General features: G+C 40.6%; 1 protein-coding gene across 13 annotated transcripts in view; it reads left to right on the top strand.

Moving 5' to 3' along the window:
• The window catches only part of LOC123465257, a 207,168-nt gene that overhangs the window by 100,217 nt on the left and 80,525 nt on the right, over nt 1-26,426 (top strand). For 3 of the 13 annotated variants that reach the window (XM_045163926.1, XM_045163925.1, XR_006640430.1), the window contains one exon: nt 23,006-23,099. The exons of the other annotated variants lie outside the window; for them this stretch is intronic. In XM_045163926.1, coding sequence (XP_045019861.1) covers nt 23,006-23,099 — 94 coding nt within the window. The remainder of the gene's footprint in view (nt 1-23,005; nt 23,100-26,426) is intronic. 13 annotated transcript variants of the gene reach the window in all.

The raw sequence follows: 26,426 nt of genomic DNA, 5'->3' as shown, positions 1-26,426 counted from the left end.
CATTCTTTCTCTCTATATATAGCTTATATATGCTAACCCCAACCCCCTTCCCCTTGGCAACCAGTCTATGTCCATGGTTCTCTTACCGCCAAAATCTTGGCTTTCTCTGCACACTGAAGCCAAATAAAAAAATATGGAGATAGAGTTTGGAGGAGATAGAAAGATAACTTTAATCCTCAGACAACTGAGGGGAGAAGACAGCAGACTAGTGCCCCAAGGACTGTGCCCTTCTCTTGCATGGGAAACTGAGAGACTTGATAGATGGGGTTCACAGTCTGGGGTATGGAATAAGAAAAAAGAACCTTGCATTCTTCTGTTTCTTGCAGTGTTTCAAAACAGTTATATCTGGGGTCAAGTGATCTGGTGATTGAGTCTTAAACAGTCTGATAGTCCAGTAATTGGGTCCATTTGTCTCTGGTTTATTGTACTGTGGCCTTCTTCCTGAAATGTGAAAAGCTACAGGATTGGTCTCTAAAGGGAGTGTGGTGAAGGTAAGCACCATGTACAGGATGTAATTAGCATAGAGGTAAAGTGTAACAGCAGGATAGAGCTCATGTAGAGTAAGGGAGCCACAGGTACAAGATGTAAATGATGTAGTGTCAGGTTTGTTTTGGGAAAAGAAAATATATGGACTATAGATTAGAAGCAGTTAAAGTAAAACTAATAGAGATTAGCTCTTTCAGACCCATTTATGTTTCTTCTCTGGCCTATTCACTGTTCTCTTTATTTTTTTGTTGTTCTCAGGAAAGGGGGAAAAAAGAGAAACTTACTCCTCTTTTTTCCTTTTCACTGCAACAATTCTATTTCACAGATTGATTCATTTGTCATATTTTAGATTCCACATTGAAGTGATTATATGGTATTTATCTGTCTCCTTCTGACTTACTTCACTTACTATGATCATCTTTAATTGCATCCAGATTGCTGCAAATGGTATTATTTCATTCTTTTTTATGACTGAGTAATGCTATATATCTGGATCACATCTTCTTTATCCATTCATCACTTGATGGACATTTAGGTTGTTTCCTTGTCTTGGCTGTTGTGAATGGCGAAAGACTAATTCTTCAGTTACAAGAAAGAGGCAAAACCTCTTCTGACTCTGGCTGTTTACCAGCTTGTGATCCCTGGAATGGTGATGGCAACTGCAGGATGAGAATTAGAGTTAAATTGAATGAGTTGGAGTCATCAAAAGGGTAGACTATGATCCCATCATTTTGAACCTATCCAGGAGCTCCCCTTTACATTAAAATTTTTTTAATGTGAAATAATTTTCTCGTAGTTGCAGCCAGAGTTGGTTTTCTGTTACTGATAGCTTAGGTATTCTACTTGGGAGTATGGCTGAAGGTGAATCTCTGGTCTTTTGGAAGAGCTTTGGGGCAACCTCAAAGTTTTAAAATGCCTAGTCCAATTCAGAAACACTCCTGGAAAAAACTGATGCATTTCCATAGCTGATGGCTCCTCCTTTATTTCACAACTGATTTCTAAGAGGCCTTGAGACCTCTCAGATCAGTTCAGTGGTGCTATCTTTTTTGTTTCTAAAAGTGCTTTCAATTCTGAGAGAACATTATCTTCCAACCACTCTCCATTTATTGGTAGTTTGTGTTTTCTGATTGCACAGGTTAAGGTGTTAATGGTAGAAAACAACAAAAAGGATGCAAACAAAAATCACTTCTAATCATCAGTTCAGTTCAGTCGCTTGGTCGTGTCTGACTCTTTGTGACCCCATGAATCGCAGCACGCCCTCCCTGTCCATCACCAATTCCCGGAGTTCACTCAGACTCACGTCCATCGAGTCGGTGATGCCATCCAGCCATCTCATCCTCTGTCGTCCCCTTCTCCTCCTGCTCCCAATCCCTCCCAGCATCAGAGTCTTTTCCAACGAGTCAACTCTTCGCATGAGGTGGCCAAAGGACTGGAGTTTCAGCTTTAGCATCACTCCTTCCAAAGAAATCCCAGGGCTGATCTCCTTCAGAATGGACTGGTTGGATCTCCTTGCAGTCCAAGGGACTTGTTTTAGAAAAGTTTTAGAAAAGGCAGAGGGAACCAGAGATCAAATTGCCAACATCCGCTGGATCACTGAAAAAGCGAGAGAGTTCCAGAAAAACATCTATTTCTGCTTTATTGACTATGCCAAAGCCTTTGACCGTGTGGATCACAGTAAATTGTGGAAAATTCTGAAAGAGATGGGAACTCTGAAAGAGATGAGAGTCCAAGGGACTCTCAAGAGTCTTCTCCAACACCACAGTTCAAAAGCATCAATTCTGTGGCGCTCAGCCTTCTTCACAGTCCAACTCTCACATCCATACATGACCACAGGAAAAACCATAGCCTTGACTAGATGGACCTTTGTTGGCAAAGTAATGTCTCTGCTTTTGAATATGCTATCTAGGTTGGTCATAAGTTTCCTTCCAAGGAGTAAGCGTCTTTTAATTTCATGGCTGCAGTCACCATCTGCAGTGATTTTGGAGCCCAGAAAAATAAAGTCTGACACTGCTTCCACTGTTTCCCCATCTATTTCCCATGAAGGGATGGGACCAGATGCCATGATCTTTGTTTTCTGAATGTTGAGCTTTAAGCCAACTTTTTCACTCTCCACTTTCACTTTCATCGAGAGGCTTTTGAGTTCCTCTTCACTTTCTGCCATAAGGGTGGTGTCATCTGCATATCTGAGGTTATTGATATTTCTCCCGGCAATCTTGATTCCAGCTTGTGTTTCTTCCAGTCCAGCGTTTCTCATGATGTACTCTGCATATAAGTTAAATAAGCAGGGTGACAGTATACAGCCTTGATGTACTCCTTTTCCTATTTGGAACCAGTCTGTTGTTCCATGTCCAGTTCTAACCGTTGCTTCTTGACCTGCATATAGGTTTCGCAAGAGGCAGGTCAGGTGGTCTGGTATTCCCATCTCTTTCAGAATTTTCCACAGTTTACTGTGATCCACACGGTCAAAGGCTTTGGCATAGTCAATAAAGCAGAAATAGATGTTTTTCTGGAACTCTCTCGCTTTTTCAGTGATCCAGCGGATGTTGGCAATTTGATCTCTGGTTCCCTCTGCCTTTTCTAAAACCAGCTTGAGCAACTGGAAGTTCATGGTTCACATACTGTTGAAGCCTGGCTTGGAGAATGTTGAGCATTACTTTACTAGCGTGTGAGGTGTGTGCAATTGTGCGGTAGTTTGAGCATTCTTTGGCATTGCCTTTCTTTGGGGCTGGAATGAAAACTGACATTTTCCAGTCCTGTGGCCACTGCTGAGTTTTCCAAATTCGCTAGCATATTGAGTGCAGCACTTTCACAGCATCATCTTTCAGGATTTGAAATAGCTCAACTGAAATTCCATCACCTCTACTAGCTTTGTTCGTAGTGATACTTCCTAAGGCCCACTTGACTTCACATTCCAGGATGTCTGGCTCTAGGTGAGTGATCATACCATCGTGATTATCTTGGTCATGAAGATCTTTTTTGTACAGTTCTTCTATGTATTCTTGCCACCTCTTCTTAATATCTTCTTCTTCTGTTAGGTCCATACCATTTCTGTCCTTTATCGAACCCATCTTTGCATGAAATGTTCCCTTGGTATCTCTGATTTTCTTGAAGAGATCTCTTGTCTTTCCCATTCTGTTGTTTTCCTCTATTTCTTTGCATTGGTGGCTGAGGAAGGCTTTCTCATCTCTTCTTGCTAATCTTTGGAACTCTGCATTCAGATGCTTATATCTTTCCTTTTCTCCTTTGCTTTTCGCTTCTCTTCTTTTCACAGCTATTTGTAAGGCCTCCCCAGACAGCCATTTTACTTTTTTGCATTTCTTTTCCACGGGGATGGTCTTGATCCCTGTCTTCTGTACAGTGTCACGAATCTCCGTCCATAGTTCATCAGGCACTCTATCTATCAGATCTAGTCCCTTACATCTATTTCTCACTTCCACTGTATAATCATAAGGGATTTGATTTAGGTCATACCTGAATGGTCTAGTGGTTTTCCCTACTTGCTTCAATTTAAGTCTGAATTTGGCAATAAAGAGTTCATGATCTGAACCACAGTCAGCTCCTGGTCTTGTTTTTGCTGACTCTATAGAGCTTCTCCATCTTTGGCTGCAAAGAATATAATCAATCTGATTTCAGTGTTGACCATCTGGTGATGTCCATGTGTAGAGTCTTCTCTTGTGTTTGTGGAAGAGGGTGTTTGCTATGACCAGTGCGTTTTCTTGGCAAAACTCTATTAGTCTTTGCCCTGCTTCATTCTGTATTCCAAGGCCAAATTTGCCTGTTACTCCAGGTGTTTCTTGACTTCCTACTTTTGCATTCCAGTCCCCTATAATGAAAAGGACATCTTTTTTGGGTGTTAGTTCTAAAAGGTCTTGTAGGTCTTCATAGAACCGTTCAACTTCAGCTTCTTCAGTGTTACTGGTTGGGGCATAGACTTGGCTTACTGTGATATTGAATGGTTTGCCTTGGAAACGAACAGAGATCATTCTGTCGTTTTTGAGATCGCATCCAAGCACTGCATTTCAGACTCTTTGTTGACCATGATGGCTACTCCATTTCTTCTGAGGGATTCCTGTCCGCAGTAGTAGATATAATGGTCATCTGAGTTAAATTCACCCATTCCAATCCATTTTAGTTCTCTGATTCCTAGAATGCCGACGTTTACCCTTGTCATCTCCTGTTGGACCACTTCCAATTTGCCTTGATTCATGGACCTAACATTCCAGGTTCCTATGCAATATTGCTCTTTACAGCATTGGACCTTGCTTCTATCACCAGTCACATCCACAACTGGGTATTGTTTTTGCTTTGGCTTCATCCCTTCATTCTTTCTGGAGTTATTTCTCCACTGATCTCCAGTAGCATATTGGGCACCTACTGACCTGGGGAGTTCCTCTTTCAGTATCCTATCATTTTGCCTTTTCATAGTGTTCATGGGGTTCTCAAGGCAAGAATACTGAAGTGGTTTGCCATTCCCTTCTCCAGTGGACCACATACTGTCAGCCCTCTGTACCATGACCCTCCCGTCTTGGGTGGCTCCACGGGCATGGCTTAGTTTCATTGAGTTAGACAAGGCTGTAGCCCTAGTGTGATTAGATTGACTAGTTTTCTGTGATTATGGTTTCAGTGTGTCTGCCCTCTGATGCCCCCTTGCAACACCTACTGTCTTAATTGGGTTTCTCTTACCTTGGACGAGGGGTATCTCCTCACCACCACCCCTCCTGACCTTGAATGTGGAATAGCTCCTCTAGGCCCTCCTGTGCCCGTGCAGCCGCCGCCCCTGGCCTTGGGCGTGGGGTAGCTCCTTTCGGCTGCTCCTATGCTATCACAGCCTGGCACTCTCGGCCATGGCCCTATTTGGCCTATGTGTTGGGTATGTGTGTGTGTTTCTGATTCATTTTTTCCCCCTTTTCAAAAATGTGCTCATTATATTATGTATATAGTTTTACATCTCAACTCAAAACTGTTCATGAGGTTATTTTTCATACATCATTACATATATTTTAGACCTTGCTTAATGAATACACATTAATTTATTGCATGAATATGTAATTAATTATAAACTGGTTATACTTTACATGAAGGATGCATTCATGACAGTCTTACATAATTTAAACTCTGCATAATTCAGGACTCTTTTTCATAAATAGGAATACTCAAGCAGTTTCTCTATGTATTAATAACAAACACCACTGACATTTAGCTTTGGACCATGATTCCTGAAGCACTTAAAATCTGAAGCTCATTTACGTTATTTCTGAAGACATCAACAAATGTTGGAACACTTATTGTGATCTGGCCACCTGTCTAGGCTTTGGGGTTGGATAGGAGTTGACATTATAGTGGGAGACAAAAAAGAAATATCATCAGATTTATCTATTTATCTTGTTTATTACATTAAAAGATATGGTAATAAGGAAGGGAAAAAAGAAAAAACTTGCACAGGGCAGACGAGATCAAAATTGCCAGAATCTAAGCAGTGGTGTGGTCATGAGTCGCTGGCTTTACAGACCATTGAGAACCTGTTTGGTCTTTCCTATCAGCAAAATGCTTTTCTTTATGACTGATGAAGCCGTTGACTTGTGAGGATTAACTTATCGTAGTGGTTGGTCAAAGAGTCAGGCAGGAGATACTCAAATGATGTCTCCTTAGCTGGGATCAGTGCTGCCTGTCCCAAGAAATACTATGCTTCATCAGTCCCAACATGCCAAATCTCGCCACGTGAGCAAATGAGGGAATGGCTTCTTTGTCTGACCTTCTCCCATCTAGCACTTTGCTAAAGAAGAGGTACACTAGTGCTCTCATCAAAACTTTCCACTCCCCCCTCCCCTTTTTTCCCCAGTGAGTTAACTGAAGTATGAAGAAATGCAATGATTTGTCTGAAGTCATTGGATACCCTTCCTGGTCTTCTTTGTGGGCTCTTCCTTTTATACACAGTCTATAAATAACTGCAGTCTCAAGGGCTCAGCCCTTAAGATGGGTCCTCTTCTGGCCTCCATCTGCTCTCTTTCCTGGATTTCAATGCAATCTAACTGCAGACTGTTCCCAGTAACTCTACCTTTGACTTCTCCTCTCAAGCTGTGTCCTCAAATCTCTAATCACCCACTCAACAGCAGGCAGAACCCCTTCTGCCTTAGTCTTCTCCTGTAGTCTTTCCAATTTCAACAAATGGCTCCTTTCCACCCACTTCCTATATCCAAAAATCAGTTGTCCCCTACAACCCATTTATTAAGAAGTGGAAAATTTTTAAAAAGACTTAAAAGGCACACAGATTGGAAATGAAGAAATAACATTGTCCCTGTTTGCAGATGAAACGCTTTACTATGTTTAAAAAATAATCTCAAGGTGTAGGTGATTTCAGCAAGGCTTCATGGTACAAGAGAAACATACAAAAATCAATTACAATTTTATTTACTGATCACAAATATGTGCCAACTAAAATTTGAAACAATACCATTTCTAATCACTCCAAAGAAAATGAAGTACTTTGGTGTTAGTCTGACAAAGCACACAGCTTCTGTATGCTGAAAATTATAAAATGCTGATGCAAGGAATCAGAAGATGTAAATAAATGGAGAGACATACTGTGTTTTTGAATTAAAAGACTCAACACAATAAAGATATCAGTTCTGCCCAAATTGACCTACAGGTTTAATGCAATTGCAATCAAAATCCCAGCAAGGCTTTCTTGTTAGTATTTGTAGTCATACATAGTGTAGTAGAGGTAGTGTGTGTGCCCAGTCATGTTTGACTCTCTGTGACCCTTTGCACTGTGGCCTGAGGCTCCTCTGTCTATGGGATTTTTCAGGCAAGAATATTGGTGTGGATTGCCATTTCCTCCTCCAGGGGACCTTGTCAACATGGGGATCGAACCCACATCCCCTTTGTCTCCTACATCGCAGGTGGATTCTTTTCCAGTGAGCCATCAGGGAAGCCTGTAGTCAAGCATCCGTTGTTCAGTTGCCCAGTCATGTCTGACTGTGAACCCATGGACTGCAGCATGCCAGACCTCCCTGTCCTTCACCATCTCCTGGAGCTTGCTCAAATTCATGTCCATTGAGTCAGTGACACCATCCAACCATCTCGTCCTCTATCATCCTTTTCTCCTCCTGCCTTCAATCTTTCCCAGCATCAGGGTCTTTTCTAATAAGTCACCTCTTCACATTAGGTGACCAAAGTATTGGAGCTTCAGTCCTTCCAATGAATATTCAGGATTGATTTCCTTCAGGATTGACTGGTTTGACCTCTTTGCAGTCCAAGGGACTCTCAAGAGTCTTCTCCAACACCACAGTTCAAAAGCATCAATTCTTTGGCACTCAGCCTTCTTTATGATCCAACTCTCACATCCATACATGACTACTGGAAAAACCATAGCTTTGACTGTATGGACCACTGTTGGCAAAGTAATGTCTCTAACTTTTTAATATGCTGTCTAATTTTTGTCATAGTTTTTCTTCCAAAGAGCAGGCATCTTTTAATTTCATGGCTGCAGTCACCATCTGCAGTGATTTTGGAGCCCAGGAAAATTAAGTCTGTCACTGTTTCCATTGTTTCCCCATTTGTTTGCCATGAAGTGATGGAACCAGATGCCATGATCTTAGCTTTTTGAATATTGAGTTTTAAGCCAGCTTTTTCACTTTCCTCTTTCACTTTCATCAAGAGGCTCTTTAGTTCCTCTTTGCTTTCTGCCATAAGGGTGGTATCATCTGCATATCTGAGGTTATTGATATTTCTCCCGGCAATCTTGATTCCAGCTTGTGCTTCATCCAGCCCAGCATTTTGCATGATGTACTCTGCATATAAGTTAAATAAGTAGGGTGACAATATACAGCCTTGACGTCCAGTTTGTTGTTTCATGTCCTATTCTAACTGTTGCTTCTTGACCCGCATACAAGTTTCTCAGGTGAGGTGATCTGGAATTCCCATCTCTTGAAGAATTTTCCACAGTTTGTTGTGATCCAAACAGTCCAAGGCTTTAGCATAGTCAATGAAGCAGAAGTAGATGTTTTTCTGGAATTCTCCTGCTTTTTCTGTGATCTAATGGATGTTGGCAATTTGATCTCTGGTTCCTCTGCCTTTTCTAAATCCAGCTTGAACATCTGGAAGTTCTCGGTTCACGTACTGTTGAAGCCTCACTTGAAGAATTTTGAGCGTTACTTTTCTAGCATGTGAAATGAGTGCAATTGTGCAGTAGCTTGAACATTCTTTGGCATTGCCTCTCTTTGGGACTGGAACAAACTTTTCCAGTCCTGTGACCACTGCAGTGTTTTCCAAATTTGCTGGCATACTGAGTAGAGCACTTTCACAGCATCATCTTTTAGGATTTGAAATAGCTCAGCTGGAATTCCGTCATCTCCACTAGGTTTGTTTGTAGTAATGCTTCCTAAGGCCTACTTGACTTCACACTCTAGGATGTCTGGGTCTAGATGAGTGATCACACCATCATGGAAATCCAGGTCATTTGGACCTTTTTTGTATAGTTCTTCCATGTATTCTTGCCACCTCTTCTTAATATCTTCTGCTTCTGTTAGGTCCTTACCTTTTCTGATCTTCATCTTTGCATGAAATATTCCCTTGGTATGTCTAATTTTCTTGAAGAGATCTCTAGTCTTTCCCATTCTATTGTTTTCTTCTATTTCTTTGCGTTATTCACTTAAGAAGGCTTTCTAATCTCTCCTTGCTATTCTTTAGAACTCTGCATTCAGTTGGGCATATCTTTCATTTTTTTCCTTTGCCTTTCACTTCTCTTCTTTTCTCAGCTATTTGTAAGACCTCCTTAAACAACCATTTTGCGTTTTTGTGTTTCTTTTCTTTTTATTGGTGATGATTCTGATCACCACCTCCTGTGCAACGTTACGAACCTCCGTCCATAGTTCCTCACATACTCGCTCAGACCTAATCCTGTGAATCTGTTTGTCACTTTCACTGGAGTCATGTACACATGAGCTTATTCTAAAAATTTACATAGAAAGACAAAGGAACTAAGATAGCTAAAACAGTTATGAAAAAGAAGAGTAAAGGGGGAAGAATCAGTCTAAAGACTTATTATATAACTATAATAATTATATAATACAGTATATTGCAGAGTGATGGACAGACAGATCAATGGAACAGAGTATTGAACACAGAAAGAGACCCACAAAATTATGCCTAACTGATTTTTGACAAAGGTGCAAGAGCAACTTAGTGCAGGGGTGGAGTGAGCACCAACAGATGGCGCTGGAACAAATGGACCTCTTAAAGCAAAAAGAAAAATCCTCAAACCCTAAATCAACCTTGATTTGTCAGCTTACTTGAAAAATTATTCAAAATGTATCACAAACATAAATGTAAAACATAAAATTAGAAAACTTTTAGAAAAAAATAGACCACCAAGGGCTAAAGAATTGATTTCACGCCAGAAACCCAACTTATGAAACACTGATAAATCAGATCTCATAAAAATTAAAAACTTTTGCTCTGTGAAAGACTTTAAGAGGGTGAAAATACAAACCACAGAGTTGAAGAAAACATTTTCAAAGCATAAAGGTAATAAAAGGTTTGTTGATGGAATATGTAAAACACTTTCAAAAGTTGCATAAGAAAACAATCCAGGGACTTCCCTGGTGTTAAGACTTCTCTTTCCAATGCAGGGGGTGTCGGTTAGATCTCTGGTCAAGGAGCTAAGATGCCACGTCTAGTGGCTAAAAAACCAAAACTGAAAAAAGAAACAGTATTGTAACAAATTCAATTAAGACTTTAAAAATGGTCCACATTTAAAAAAATCTTTAGAAAAAGGAAATAATCCAATTAGAGAATGGGTTTTAATGACAGGAACAGACATTTCACCAAAGAGGGTAAGTGAGTGGCCAATAAGCCCATGAAAGGTGTTCATCATTAGCCCTTCAGTTCGGTTTAGTTGCTCAGTCGTGTCTGACTCTTTGTGAACCCATGGACTGCAGCACGCCAGGCTTCCCTGTCCATCACTGACTCCCAGAGCTTGCTCAAACTCATGTCCATCGAGTTTGTGATGCCATCCAACCATCTCATCCTTTGTTGTCCCCTTTTCTTCCTGCCTTAAATCTTTCCCAGCATCAGGGTCTTTTCCAATGAGTCAGTTCTTCGCAACAGGTGGCCAAAGTATTGGAGCTTCAGCATCAGTCCTTCCAATGAATATTCAGGACTGATTTCCTTTAGGATTGACTGGTTGGATCTCCTTGCAGTCCAAGAGGCTCTCAAGAGTCTTCTCCAACACCACAGTTCAAAAGCATCAATTCTTCGGTGCTCAGTTTTCTTTATGGTCCAACTTGCATCCATACATGGTTACTGGAAAAACCATAGCCTTGACTAGACAGACCTTTGTTGGCAAAGTAATGTCTCTGCTTTTTAATATGCTGTCTAGGTAGCCCTTTTGGAGAAGGTGATGGCACCCCACTCCAGTACTCTTGCCCAGAAAATCCCATGGATGGAGGAGCCTGGTGGGCTGCAGTCCATGGGGTCGCAAAGAGTCAGACACGACTGAGTGACTTCACTTTCACCTTTCACTTTCACTTGGAGAAGGAAATGGCAACCCACTCCAGTGTTCTTGCCTGGAGAATCTCAGGGACGGGGGAGCCTGGTGGGCTGCCGTCTATGGGGTCGCACAGAGTTGGACACGACATGAAGCGACTTAGCAGCAGCAGCAGCAGGTAGCCCTTTAGGGAAATGCAAATTAAATCCACAATGATCCACCTATCAGAATAACTAAAATAAAAATTGTCATAGTACTGAATGCTGGCAAAGATATGGAGACACTGGATCCATTTATACATTGCTGGTGGGAATATAAAATGGTACAGCCACTCTGGGAAACAGTTTGTTATAAAACTGCTTCTTCTAAAATGAAACAAACGGCTACATTACAGCCCAGCAGTTGCACTTTTGATTGTTTATCCCAGAGAAATGAAGACATATTCATATACTAACTTGTTTGCAAATGTTCATAGTAGCTGTAAGAGCTAAAAACTAGGAATGACCCAGATGTCATTAAGTAAGTGAATGGTTAATCAAATTGTACCATGGGATACTATTTGGCAATAAAGGGGAACATACTGTTGATACCAGCAACAACTTGGATGGCTTTTAATGGTGTTATGCTCGGTGAAAAAAGTCAGTCTCAAAAGTTGCTTACTGTATGTTTCCATTTATATAATGTTCTTTCTAAAAATTTTATTTTATTCAAGTGTAATTGATTTATAATGTGTTAATTTCTGCCCTACAGCATGATAATTCAGTACTACATATATATGCATTCTTTTTCATATTCTTTCCCATAATGGTTTATCTTAGAAAACTGAATATAGTTCCCTGTGCTATACAATAGGACTTGTTGCTTATCCATTCTACATATACTAGTTTGCATTTTGCATCTGCTAATCTCAAACTCCCAATCCATCCTTCCCTACCCTTCCCTCTTGGCAACTACAAGTCTGTTCTCTATGTCTATGAGTCTTTTTCTGTTTCACAGATAGGTTCATTTGTGTCATAGTTTAGATTCCACATAGAAATGATATCATATGCTATTTGTCCTTTTCTGACTAACTTCACTTAGTATTATCTCTAGGTCCATCCATGTTGCTGCAGATGGCATTGTTTCATTCTGTTTTATGGCTGAGTAGTATTCCATTGTATATATGTACCTTCTCTTTATCCATTCATCTCTCGATGGACATTTAGGTTGTTTCCATTTCTTGGCTATTGTACATAGTGCTGCAAGGAACATTAGGGTGCGTGTGTCTTTTTGAATTATAGTTTTGACTGGATATATACCCAGGAGTGGGACTGCTAGATATATGGCAAGTCTACTTTTAGTTTTTTGAGGAACCTCCATACTGTTCTCCATAGTAGCTGCACCTGTTAATATTCCTACCAACTTTGTAGGAGGGTTCCCTTTTTTAGATACCCTCTCCAGCATTTGTTATTTGTAGATTTTTAAAATGATGGCTATTCTGACCAGTGGAAGGTGGTACCTCATTGTATATATAACATTTTTGAAATAATACTAATATAAAGATGGAAAAGAGATTGATTATAGGTTGCCAGAGGTTAGGTGGAAAAGGAAGATATAGTTAGATGTAGTTTTAAGGAGACCCACTCCAGTGTTCTTGCCTGGAGAATCCCAGGGATGGGGGAGCCTGGTGGGCTGCCGTCTATGGGATTGCACAGAGTCAGACACAACTGAAGTGACTTAGCAGCAGCAGCACCAGCAGCAGTTATAAGGAGAGTGTAATGCGGCCCTGTGTCAAGGGAGCAGTTTTGTCTGTTGATTGTGGTTGTGGTTACATGAATTTATCCATGTGGCAAAAACATAAAATGGTACACACACAAAAATAAGTACATGTAAACTGGTGAAATATGAATAAATTCTGTAGTTTGTACTAATATCAATATCCTAGTTTTCAAATTATGCTATGGTTAGGTCATATTTTTCTATTGGAAGAAACTGGATGAAGGGTACATGGGACTTCTGGTATGTTTTTCTGCAATTTTCTAGGAATCTGTAATTGTTTCAAAATAAAAAGGTAAACAGTAATGTGAAATATTATAGATGGCCATGACATGCTTTTGTTTATAACTCCTAGTGTTTATACATTAGTCCCAAGAAAAATTTCTCATCTGTGACTTGTAATGCCTTTATAATCTAGCCCAGGACTACCCCCTCCCTGTTGCTTACCGTTCTCTTGTCATACAAATCATTTGTCAAATCCTAGACCATGCCAACCACTTTTTCCAGGCACATGACCTTGTTTTTTCTGTCTGCTTTGCATATATCCTTCACATGGTTTTCTCTTTTTGTAGATTGCAACTTAAATGTTATCTTCTCAGAGACCCCTTCCCTGACCATTATGTTTCTTACCACACCATGTTAATTTCATTCCAAAGAATTTGGATTATCTATCTTTTATTGACTTTTTATTGGCTTTCTAATTAGACTGCAAGTTCCCCAAGACCTTAAAACTTCTTTGTCTTATTCTCTGTTACATTTCAGTATGTGACACTCTGCCCCACACATAGTTCCAGCTGAATGAATACATAGTCCATGAATTAATTGCAGAGTTGGCACAAACTCTGGTCTGCTATCTTTTACTGCAACACATCTTCTGCAGTCCCCTCTACCTGACTGTTCCCCAGTTAGAAGCATCGGCAGCAATTCCTGTAAACTTAGTGACTTAGAACAACACAAATTTATTATTTTATGGCTGTTGAGGTCAGCAATCCCAAGTGAATGTCACTGGACTAAACCAAGGTATCAGCATGGCTGTGTTCCTTCCTCAAGGCTCTAGGGGAGAATCCATGTTATCATCTTTTTCAGCTTCTAGAGGCTGCCTGCATTACTTGCTCATGGCCTCTGGTATCCTCCAAGTCAGCAGTGACTGGTCAAGTCTTTCTCACCTCAATCATGTGGATACTCATTCTTTTGCTTCACTCTTCCACATTTAGGGACCCTTGTGATTACATTGGTCCAGGATGAATTCCCTATTTTAAGGCCATCCTTCTGCTCCCTTAATTCCTCTCTGCCACATAACATATTCACAGGTTCTGTGGATGAGGATGTAGACACAGGGGGAGGCCATTATTTCTGTCTGTCAAACCTTAAGACTTCAACTTCCATAAAGAACGTGACTCCTCTGTTCATAATTGGATCTCCAGGGTCTGGTGTCTGGTATCACTCAATGAATTGTTGAAACACACTGAACTAAAATAGCCCAAAGGTAGCATCAGTATCTAACATGAGGCAGGCACTCTTACCTATTAAAGGCCTTTCTTCCCAGCTCAACTCCACCCAACTAAGTCAGTACAGTCTTCAAGGAGTTGCACAAAGCCACTTCTTAACATGAAGCTTCCACCAAGTGTAAAGCAAAGTCTTCCTCATTCTGGGGGCACAATTATGGGTCAACATAATTTTTTTTCATAATTAATTAATTTTTTGTTGAAGGATAATTGCTTTACAGAATTTTATTGTTTTCTGTCAAACCTCAACATGAATCAGCTTTAAGTATGCATATATCCCCTCCCTTTTGAACCTCCTTCCCATCTCACTCCCCATCCCACCCCTCTAGGTTGATACAGAGCCCCTGTTTGAGTTTCCTGAGCCATACAGCAAATTCCCATTGGCTATCTATTTTGCATATGGTAATATAAGTTTCCATGTTACTCTTTCCATGTATCTCACCCTCTCCTCCCTTCTTCCTATGTCAGTAAGTCTATTCTTCATGTCTGTTTCTCCATTGCTGCCCTGTAAATAAATTCTCTAGTACCTTTTTTCTAGATTCCATATATATACGTTAGAATACGATATTTATCTTTCTTTTTCAGACTTACTTCACTCTGTATAATAGGTTCTAGGTTCATCCACCTCATTAGAACTGACTTAAATGCATTCCTTTTTATGACTGAGTAAAATTCCATTGTGTATATATACCACAACTTCTTTACCCATTCATCTGTTGATGGACATCTAGGTTGCTTCCATGTCCTAGTTATTTTAAATAGTGCTGCAGTGAACAATGGGATACAAGTGTCTTTTTCAATTTTGGTTTCCTCAGGGTATATGCCTAGGAGTGGGATTGCTGGGTCATATGGTGGTTTTATTCCTATTTTTTTTTAAGGAATCATATTGTCTTCCATAGTGGCTGTATCAATTTATGTTCCCACCAACAACGCAAGAGTGTTCCCTTTTATCCACACCCTCTCCAGCATTTATTGTTTTTAGGTTTTTTGATGATGGCCATTCTGACCCATGTGAAGTGATATCTCACTGTGGTTTTGATTTGCATTTCTCTAGTAATGAGCGACGTTGAGCATCTTTTCATGTGTTTGTTAGCCATCTGTATGTCTTCTTTGGAGAACTGTCTGTTTAGGTCTTTTCCCCACTTTTTGATTGGGTTGTTTGTTTTTCTGGTATTGAGTTGTGTGAGTTGCTTGTATATTTTGGAAATTAATCCTTTGTCAGTTGTTTCATTTGCTATTATTTTCTCCCATTCTGAGGGTTGTCTTTTCACCTTGCTTATAGTTTCCTTTGATGTATAAAAGCTTTTAAGTTTGATCAGGTCCCACTTGTTTACTTTTGTTTTTATTTCTGTTACTCCAGGAGGTGGGTCATAGAGGATCTCGCTTTGATTTATGTAATCTAGTGTTCTGCCTATGTTTTCCTCTAAGAGTTTTATAGTTTCTGGTCTTACATTTATGTCTTTAATCCATTTTGAGTTTATCTTTGTGTATGGTGTTAGGAATTGTTCTAATTTTGTTCTTTTACATATAGCTGTCCAGTTTTCCCAGCACCATTTATTGAAGAGGCTGTCTTTGCTCCATTGTATATTCTTGCCTCCTTCATCAGAAATAAGGTACCCATAGGTACATGAGTTTATTTCTGGGCTTTCTATCTTGTTCCATTGGTCTATATTTCTGTTTTTGTGCTGGTACCATACTGTCTTGATGACTGTATCTTGTAGTGGAATCTGAAGTCAGGAAGGTTGATTCCTCTAGCTCCATTATTGTTTCTCAAGACTGCTTTGGTTATTTGGGGTTTTTTGTGTTTCCATATGAATTATGAAATTTTTGTTTTAGTTCTGTGAAAACACCATTGGTAATTTGATAGGGATCACATTGAATCTATAGATTCCATTTGGAAGTACAGTTATTTTCACAATATTGATTCTTCCTACCTAGGAACATGGACTATCTCTCCATCTGTTTATGTCATCTTTGATTTCTTTCATTCAGTTCAGTTCAGTTCAGTCACTCAGTCGTGTCCAACTCTTTGCGACTCCATGAATCACAGCACTCCAGGACTCCCTGTCCATCACCAACTCCCAGAGTTCACTCAGACTCACGTCCATTGAGTCAGTGATGCCATCCAGCCATCTCATCCTCTGTCATCTCCTTCTCCTCCTGCCACCAACCCCTCCCAGCATCAGAGTCTTTTCCAATGAGTCAACTCTTCGCATGAGGTGGCCAAAGTACTGGAGTTTCAGCTTTAGCATCATTCCCTCCAAAGAAATCCCAGGGCTGATCTCCTTCAGAATGGACTGGTTGGGCCTCCTTGCAGTCCAAGGGACTCTCAAGAGTCTTCTCCAACACCACAGTTCAAAAGCATCAATTCTTCAGCGCTCAGCCTTCTTCACAGTCCAACTCTCACATCCATACATGACCACTGGAAAAACTATAGCCTTGACTAGATGGACCTTTGTTGGCAAAGTAATGTCTCTGCTTTTCAATATGCTATCTAGGTTCTTATAATTTTCTGTGTAGAGTTCATTTGTCTCCTTAGGTAAGTTTATTCCTAGATATTTAATTCTTTTTGTTGCGATGGTGAATGGGATTGCTCTTTCTGAATTTTTATTGTTAGTATATAGAAATGCAAGTGATTTCTGTGTATTGATTTTATATCCTGCAACTTTGCTAAATTCACTGGTTACCGCTAACAATTTTCTGATACTATCTTTAGAGTTTTCTATGTACAGTATCATGTCATCTGCAAACAGTGAGAACTTTACTTCTTCTTTTTCAATCTGGATTCCTTTTATTTCTTTTTCTTCTTTGATTGTTGTAGCTAGGACTTCCAGAACTTTGTTGAATAATAGTGGTAAAAGTGTACACCCTTGCCTTGTTCCTGATTAGGGGAATGTTTTCAATGGCACCCCACTCCAGTACTCTTGCCTGGAAAATCCCATGGATGGAGGAGCCTGGAGGGCTGCAGTCCATGGGGTCGCTGAGGGTCGGACACGACTGAGCAACTTCACTTTCACTTTTCACTTTCATGCATTGGAGAAGGAAATGGCAACCCACTCCAGTGTTCTTGCCTGGAGAATCCCAGGGACGGGGGAACCTGGTGGGCTGCTGTCTATGGGGTCGCACAGAGTCGGACACGACTGAAGTGACTTAGCAGTAGCAGTTCAGTTTTTCACCATTGAGAATAATGTTTGCTGTAGGCTTATCATATACAGCCTTTACCATGTTGAGGTAGGTTTGTCTATGCCCATTTTTTGAAGAGTTTTAATCATAAATGGGTGCTGAATTTTGTCGAAGGCTTTTTCTGCATCTATTGAGATTATCATATGGTTTTTATCTTTCAACTTGTTAATATGGTGTATCACATTGATTGATTTGTGTATATTGTAGAATCTTTGCATCCCTGGAATAAACCCAACTTGATCATGATGGATATGCCTTTTGATGTGTTGCTGAATTCTGTTTGCTAAAATTTTGCTGAGGATTTTTGCATCTATAGTTTATCAGTGATATTGGCCTGTAGTTTTCTTTTTTTGTGTTGTCTTTGTCTGGTTTTGGTATCAGGGTGATGGTGGCCTCGTAGAATGATTTTGGAAGTGTTCCTTCCTCTGCAATTTTTTTTTTTTTTTTTTTTTTTTTTTTCTAATTAATTAATTTTATTTTATTTTTAAACTTTACATAACTGTATTAGTAGGATTGTATTGCTATAAACTTCCCTCTTAGAACTGCTTTTGCTGCATCCCATAGGTTTTGAGTTGTCATGTTCTCATTGTCATTTGTTTCTAGAAATTTTTTGATTTTCCTTTTGATTTCTTCAGTAACCTGTTGGTTATGTATAAGCATGTTGTTTAATCTCCATGTGTTTGTGTTTCTTACAGTTTTTTCCTTGTAATTGATATCTAGTCTCATAGCATTTGTGGTCAGAGAAGATGCTGGATATGATTTCAGTTTTCTTAAATTTACTGAGCTTTGATTTGTGACTCAAGATGTGGTCTATCCTGGAGAATGTTCCATGTGCACTTGAGAAGGTGTATTCTTCTGCATTTGTATGGAATGCCCTGAAGATATCAATGAGATCCATCTCACCTATGTATCATTTAAGACTTGTGTTTTCTTATTAATTTTCTGTTTTGATGATCTGTCCATTGGTGTGAGTGGGGTGTTAAAGTCTCCTACTATTATTGTGTTACTGTAAATTTCTCCTTTTATGTCTGTTAGTGTTTGTCTTATGCATTGAGGTGCTCCTATGTTGGGTGCATAGATATTTACAATTGTTATGTCTTCCTCTTGAATTAATCCCTTGATCATTATGTAGTGTCCTTCCTTATCTCTTGTAATCTTTATTTTAAGGTCTGTTTTGTCTGTTATGAGAATTGCTACTCCAGCTTTCTTTTGCTTCCCATTTTCATGGAAAATATTTTTCCATCCTCTCTCTTTCAATCTATATGTGTCTTTAGGTCTGAGGTGGGTTTCTTGTAGAGTGCATATATATGGATCTTGTTTTTGTATCCATTCAGCCAGTCTGTGTCTTTTAGTTGGAGCATTTAGTCCATTTAAATTTAAAGTAATTATTGATATGTATGTTACTATTGCCATTTTCTTAATTATTTGGGGTTGATTTTGTAGATCTTTTTTCTTCTCTTGTATTTCTTGACTATGTAAGTCCCTTTAACATTTGTTGTAAGTCTGGTTTGGTGGTACTGAATTCTCTTAACTTTTGCTTATCTGAGAAGCTTTTTTTCCCTCCATCAATTTTGAATGAGCTCCTTGCCGCATACAGTAATCTTGGTTGTAGATTTTTCCCTTTCAGTACTTTAAATATATCCTTCCATTCCCTTCTGGCCTGCAGAGTTTCTGTTAAAAAATAAGCTGTTAAATATATGGGGTTTCCCTATATGTTACTTGCTTCTCCCTTGTGGTTTTTAATATTCTTTCTTTGTGTTTAGTCTTTGTTAGTTTGATTAGTATGTGTCTTGGCATGTTTCTCCTTGGGTTTATCTTGTGTGGGACTCTTTGTGCCTCTTGGACGTGATTGACTATTTCCTTTTCCATGTTGGGGAAATTTTCAACTATAATCTCTTAAAAATTTTTCTCATACCCTTTCTTTTTCTCTTCTTCTTCTGGGACCCCTATAATTCAAATGTTGGTGTGTTTGATATTGTCCCAGAGGTCTCTGAGACTATCTTCAGTTCTTTTCATTCTTTTTACTTTATTCTGCTCTTCAGAAGTTATTTCCACCATTTTATCTTCCAGCTCACTGATTTGTTCTTCTGCTTCAGATATTTTGCTATTGATTCCTTCTAGAGTATTTTTAATTTCAGTAATTGTGTTGTTTGTCTCTGTGTGTTTATTCTTTAATTCTTCTAGGTCTTTGTTAATTCTTGCATTTTCTCCATTTTGTTTTCAAGGTTTTTGATCATCTTTATTATTGTTATTCTGAATCCTTTTTCAGGCAATTTGCCTATTTCCTCTTCATTTATTTGGACTTTTGTGTTTCTAGTTTGTTCCTTCATTTGTGTAGTATTTCTCTGCCTTTTCTTTTCTTTTTTTTTTAACTTATGTGTTTGAGGTCTCCTTTTTCCAGGCTTCAAAGTTTAATTCTTTCTTCCTTTTGGTTTTTGCCCTCCTAAGATTGGTCCAGTGATTTGTGTAAGCTTTGTATAGGGTGAGATTTGTCCTAAGTTTTTTGTTGTTGTTGTTGTTTGTTTGTTTGTTTTTCCTTTGAAGGGCAAGGCTGAGTGAGGTGGTAATCCTGTCTGCTGATGATAGGGTTTGTATTTTTGTTTTGTTTGATGTTTAAATGAGGTGTCCTGCACAGGGTGCTACTGGTGGTTGGGTGATGCTGGATCTTGGATTCAAGTAGTTTCCTTTGTGTCGGTTCTCACTATTTGGTTTGGCTACCTCATGCAAAGAGTTGACTCATTGGAAAAGACTCTGATGCTGGGAGGGATTGGGGGCAAAAGGAGAAGGGGATGACAGAGGATGAGATGGCTGGATGGCATCACTGACTTGATGGACGTGAGTCTGAGTGAACTCTGGGAGTTGGTGATGGACAGGGAGGCCTGGCGTGCTGTGATTCATGGGGTCGCAAAGAGTCGGACATGACTGAGCGACTGATCTGATCTCTGAGGGTTAGTTCTCTGAAAGTCTAGGGTCTTGGAGTCAGTGCTCCCACTCTCAAGGCTCAGGGCTTGATCCCTGGTCAGGAACAAAGATTCCACAAGTGGTTTGTTATGGCATTAAGTGAGATTAAAACAAATACTCAAAAACAAGAAACCAAAGAGGAACCCCAGACAAATGGCAGTTACAAAATCAGGCAAAGAGTAATTAAAATAATGGAATATACACATATAAATATACAAACATGAACAAAGTCAAAACAGTCCAACAAAAATAAAGTACAATAGATTGACCCAGTGAACAAAGGAAATCAAAAATTATATTTACCATTTAAGAACAAAACTAAAGCACAAACTGGAAGACAAAACTAAAGCAAGGTGTCAAGTGGGGAATAAAACAATGAAAACAAAACTAACACTTATGTTGAGAGGAAAGGAAAGAAAGAAAAGAAAGAAAGAATAGACATGCAAAGTTAAACAGAGGTAGATGAAGAAGATTTATATACATTAAAGATTAACTGAAAAGGGAAAAGAACAGCAGGAAAGGCAAATAAAGGAATAAATGTAGGGAAAAAATAATGTTTAAAAAATTAAAAATATAAAAAAGAGGGGAAAAAAAGGAAGAAGAAAGAAAAAAGGAAAACTCCATAGAACTGCAAAAGCCCAACATAGAGGCAGATGTTTATAATAAAAATAAAAAGTGTGACTGAATATACACATATACACCCTTAAGCAAAATCAAAACAGTCCAACAAAAATAAAGTACAATAGATTGACACAGCAAACAAAGGAAACCAAAATTATATCTACCAGTTAAGAACAAAACTATCTAAAGCACAAACTGGAAAACAAAACTAAAGTGCCAACTGGGGATTAGAGCAATGAAAACAAAACTAACACGTTGAGAGGAAAGAAAGGAAGAATAAATAGATATGCAAAGTTAAATAGAGGTATATAAGGAAGATTTATGTACATTGAAGATTAACTTCAAGGGGAAAAGAGCAGTAGGAAAAGCAAACAAAGGAATAAATGTATTAAAAAAATCATAGGTTTAAAAATTGAAAATTAAAATTAAAGAGAATTAAAAAAAAAAAAAAAAAGGAAAACTCCACAGAACTGCAAAAGCCCAAGGCAGAGCTTTATAACAACAATAAAAAATGTGACTGAGGAGGAAAAAAAAGCTCAAAAGCTTAATTAAATTTCATAGTGCCAATAAAATTGACGACTACAACAGAGGGGGAAAGAAAAAAGAAAAAAAAATCCAAAAGAATCTACAGGACAAGTCAAACCATAAGAATAATAAATGTTTTTCTTGAGTCACTGCTGTCAGAGTCCTTTCCCTCTCTAGGAGTCGCAGTCTACTTCATCTCCCTAGGATGCCCTCCAACACTGCTGATCTCTGGACCTGCTCTGGGGGCAGCTCAGATTCTAATCTGGTCCTACTCCTGTGTATTCTTGCTTCCAATGTCCACAGCTATCAGAACTAGTGTGTTTTCTTTTGTGGGAGGGAGCTCTCAATGACCTTTAATATATTCCATAGACACAGTCTGCATAGTTGATCATGTGGATTTAATCTGCAGCTTGTATAGCTGGTGGGAAGGTTTTGGGTCTTCTTCCTCAGTCACACTGCCCCTGGGTTTCAATTGCAGTTTTATTTCCACCCCTGCATGTGGGTCATCCACTGGGGTTTGCTCCTGAGGCTGCCCTGGAGGGCTTGGGTTTGCCCCCTGTGAGGGCCAGGTGTGGAGGTGGTGCAGCTGCTTGGGTCACAGGGGCTCTGGCAGCACCAGGAACTCAGGGGAGTTGGCGGCTAGAGCAGCAGGAAATATAGTGCTCTAGAAGGGTATGGCACCCAGTATTGGACAGTACGCTCCAGTATTCTTGCCTGGAGAACCCCTCTGATGGAGAAGCCTGGCAGGCCATAGTCTACAGAGTCACAAAGAGTTGGACACGACTGAAGCAACCTTGCATGCATAGATGCAAGATTTTTGTGAGAGCTCTCAATGTCCTTTTATATATTCCATAGACAGAGAGTCTGCATTGTTGATTGTGTGGATTTAATCTGCAGCTTGTATAGCTGGTGGGAAGGTTGTGGCAGCTCGGACCCAGTGACAGTTGAGCGTGAAGATAGTGCAGCTGCTTGGCTTGTGGGACCCTTGGCGGCACCAAGTGTGTAGAGACATGGACTGCTTCCGCTGCAGGAGTTATGGCCCTATCAGAGTCTTTTTCTGAGCCTCTTGTAGCTGGCGATCAGAGGGTCTCTTTGGCCACTTTTTCTCCGTAGCTCTGTCCATTCAGGCACTTAGAGGGTTCCTTCGCCTGGGGTCCTTCTCTGTTGTTTGGTGTGTCAGGCACTTAGAGGGGTCCCCTTGGCTGAGGTTCTACTCTGTAGATTGGTGCATCAAGCATTTAAAGTGGCACCCTGGGTGGGGTCCCACTCTGTAGTTCAGTGAGTCAGGCGTTTGATGGGCCAGCCTCTCTATTGTCCAGCTGCCGATGCTGGTGTGTGGGGAGAAATAGTCTATAGTGATGGCTTTACCCCCTACACATGACTCAGCAGTATCGCCTTGCTTCCTCGGCTGCCTGGCTTTCCTCCACAGGCATTTCCCACCACAATCGCCTTGCTCACGTCCCCTTCGTCCATGTCTCCGCAGTCAACAGCAGCCCTCGCCCTGGGATTGCTCCACAATCCCTGAAGTCCAGCTCGCAGTCACTGTGCCTTCCAGCGGACCTGCGACCCTGTCCAGGGTATGTATGGCTGTGGCAAGGACTGTCTGATTCTCATTCTATTTAGGCTGCCACAGATCAGCTGTTTCACTCTCAGCCTTAAATGTTTCTCCTCTGACTCAGATAATTGCCCCGGTGTCGGGATCAGACCCCTTCTTCCATTCCCCGCCGGCCCCCCCCTCCCCCCGCCGCCCCACCCACCACCGAGGGCAGGTCCAGTCCTACTAACACTCGTGTTTTACCCCCGTTCCTTCATCCTACTGAATTTTCCACGGTTCTGTATATTCTTTTCCACTAGTCAGGTACTCCTGTCTGCCCTCAGCTGGTGCCCTGTGTGCACTTCTGTGTCTGAAGGTGTATTCCTGATGTATCCGTGGAGAGAGATGTACTCCACATCCACCTAATCCTCCACCATCTCGTTCCTCCCAACATGTTTTATTAGCCCATTTCCTTGACTAGGTTCTGGATTGCTTGGATAGTTATGGTCTCATTCCTTTCTGAGCTCTTCACAGTTCCTAGCAGTTGGGGAGCCCTTAACTCATTCAGAACAAGGGGAGAAACCCAAGGTAATGATCAGAGGAAGACAGCAGTTGGGGAGTGTGAGAGCCAAGGAGAAACCTCTCTCAGAGTCTTCCATTTCCTCTCACTAAAGAAGACTCTTCATCACAAGGTAGCTAGCTGGTATGGGTGAACACACTTGTAGTAAGATGTAATGGGATTCTTCCTCCATCATTCCCTTCTGGGAACATTTGCTTGCTAAGTCGCTTCAGTCGTGTCTGACTCTGTGCGACCCCACAGACGGCAGCCCACCAGGCTTTGCCATCCCTGGGATTCTCCAGGCAAGAACACTGGAGTGGGTTGCCATTGCCTTCTCCATTGTGTGAAAGTGAAAAGTGAAAGTGAAGTCGCTCAGTCGCGTCCGACATGTAACGACCCCATGGACTGCAGCCTACCAGGCTCCTCCATCCATGGGATTTTCTAGGCGAGAGTACTGGAGTGGCTTGCCATTGCCTTCTCCATGGCAACATTTAGTTCCCACAAATGTCATCCATTCCAGAATCTGCAGCCCATCTGACATCTATTTCTTTGCTGATGGTGACTGCTGACCTTTTTAGGTTTGATCCCATGATGATATCTCTGCCTCCTGATCTGTTCATTGACTTTGTGATCTCTCCAGTGTTTGAGCTATCTGAGATTCTCTCTTGCTGCCCTGTTACCTCTACCATCCACTTGGTATATGGAGGGCTGCCCCTCGTCTATTTTGAAGGTCATGCCTATCTGTCAGCGTACACTGGTTGAATAGCTTTTCCTTTCCAAAAAGTGCAGAAGGTGACTTCCGTGCAGTTTTAAAAAGTGGGTGTGCTTTTCTTTTTTCTTCAAAGACACTTTAAACTCTTTGGTCAACATTTTTCATCCTTTTCCTTTCAGATACCCAAGGTCAAGTACTATTTTTAGCCATTGTTCTCCCCAATGGGGTTCTCCTCAGAGCATCCTGGCTACTGGGGCTATACTTTTATAAGCTTCTTCAAGTGATAACACATAGGTAGCCACATCTCATTTCTTCCCCTTTTAAGTAGGTTAAATTTTCCACAGATCATTTGCTTGTTGCATGTCTAGTTATTCTCAAGTAAGAAGAACTGGAAAAGAATAACTGATTGGAAGGATAAGATGAAAAACATATAATTATGGTTGCTTGGAAAGAACCCATGATTTGCCAAATGTTCTTCTGCAGAAAGCCCTGGATGTGTTTGAAAGAATTGCTTTTTAAAGTCATTGGGAAACAGGTGAGACCCTGAGGGGCCTGGGTGAGAATAGAATAGTCTGTGAAAGAAAAAGGATTTGTGAGTTAATTTGGGTTTGGAAGAAGTGGAGATGAATGGTAGAGAGTGAGAAAGAGGGAATAGCTAGCGGGGTAGCTAGGAAGGCCGTGTGTTCCAAAATGTGACCCTGTCACACCGTCTTTCAAATCCTTGGTGAAGTGCAGCTAAATCCCCAAATACTTGACATGAGTAGATGTATTGTGTGAACCAGTGAAGCCAGGTTGATGTAATTGCAAACTTGGAACAATGTATGCTGCCGGGTTGAAAACTTTCAGAAAGGTGAGGATGTAAACCACAGGAATTTAGGGAAATTGTGGAGAGGGTGAAATTAAAATCAGAAGCAGAACTCCACCACTTGGCTTTAAGTCCATGACTTTGTGTACTCAGTTGCTCAGTGGTAGCCCGCCAGGCTCCTCTGTAATCCTCCCGTAATCCATGGGATTGTGCTGGCAGGAACATGGGAATGAATTGCCACTTCCTCCTCTGGGGGCTCTTTCTGACCCAGGGATTGAACCTTGTCTCCTGCAGCTCCTACATTGGCAGGCGGATTCTTTACCACTGAGACACCTGGGAAGCCCTGTAAATCTATGAAAGAGAAATATTCTTCAAGGATGCTTTGTTGATGCTCAGTTGAGTTGTGCAGCAGTAGGTGACTGATACAACCCTCTTTCTGAGGTTTTACTTGAAGACCCAGCTCTGCCCATACCTTCTATAAAAAGCCTGTCTCCTACAACTCATGTTCTCTGGAGTGTCCCTCTCCTCTAAATTCCTGCTGCCTTTATCACCTTTGTTACATACTTTTAGTGCCCAGCTATCTTGTATTAGTAAAAAGAAACTGAAAAACGCAAAGCCTCAGTGGCCTTGTGGGAGTTTTATAGCAAAGGGACACTATGAATGGGTCAGAGGGATACAAACAAGTGGCAATAGCAGAGAATTTGAAACCAATTGGTATCATTTCGGGGGCCTCTGAAGAGTTCCCGGACTATAGTTCTTTATGTCTCAGTGCAAATAAGAATTCAGTGACAGCAAAGTGGGAGGTAAGAAGTGATTCATTAGAATAGGATGCTTGTGAGGCTACAGGAAGGTAGGTGAGAAATACTGTGCCCTGAGAACTTAGTGGGCTACAATTTTTTAATCAAGGGCAAAGTGGGTAGGGGGAGAAGACCTTCTTTGTCTTTCTTGAGTAGATGTCATGTTTTCATCATCAGCTCCTCCTCTAGGTTGAGCAGGGGAGTTTTCTTGTCCCTGCATGGTCAAGCTAGGTCCACAAATAACTTTTTAATGTGTGCAGAGGGTATGTCCTAGGGATCAGTAACTTACTAAGCTCACTGGGCCAGATGTGAGTCTCATGCTACCATTGTTTTATTGTTTTGGGGCATGTCTTGTACTTCTATTACATGGTTTTGTGGTTAAGCAAACCTGCTCTCTTGAGTAATCATTAACTTACAGACGGTCTCCCATATTTTTTTTTTACTTACAATGCCCTAGTGAGATTATTTAACCACCTATTTTTTCCCTTCATTCTGTC

The sequence above is a fragment of the Bubalus bubalis genome, chromosome 21 (assembly GCF_019923935.1).
Source record: "Bubalus bubalis isolate 160015118507 breed Murrah chromosome 21, NDDB_SH_1, whole genome shotgun sequence".
Lineage (NCBI taxonomy): Eukaryota > Metazoa > Chordata > Mammalia > Artiodactyla > Bovidae > Bubalus > Bubalus bubalis.
This window is presented reverse-complemented; position numbering and strand designations above follow the sequence as displayed.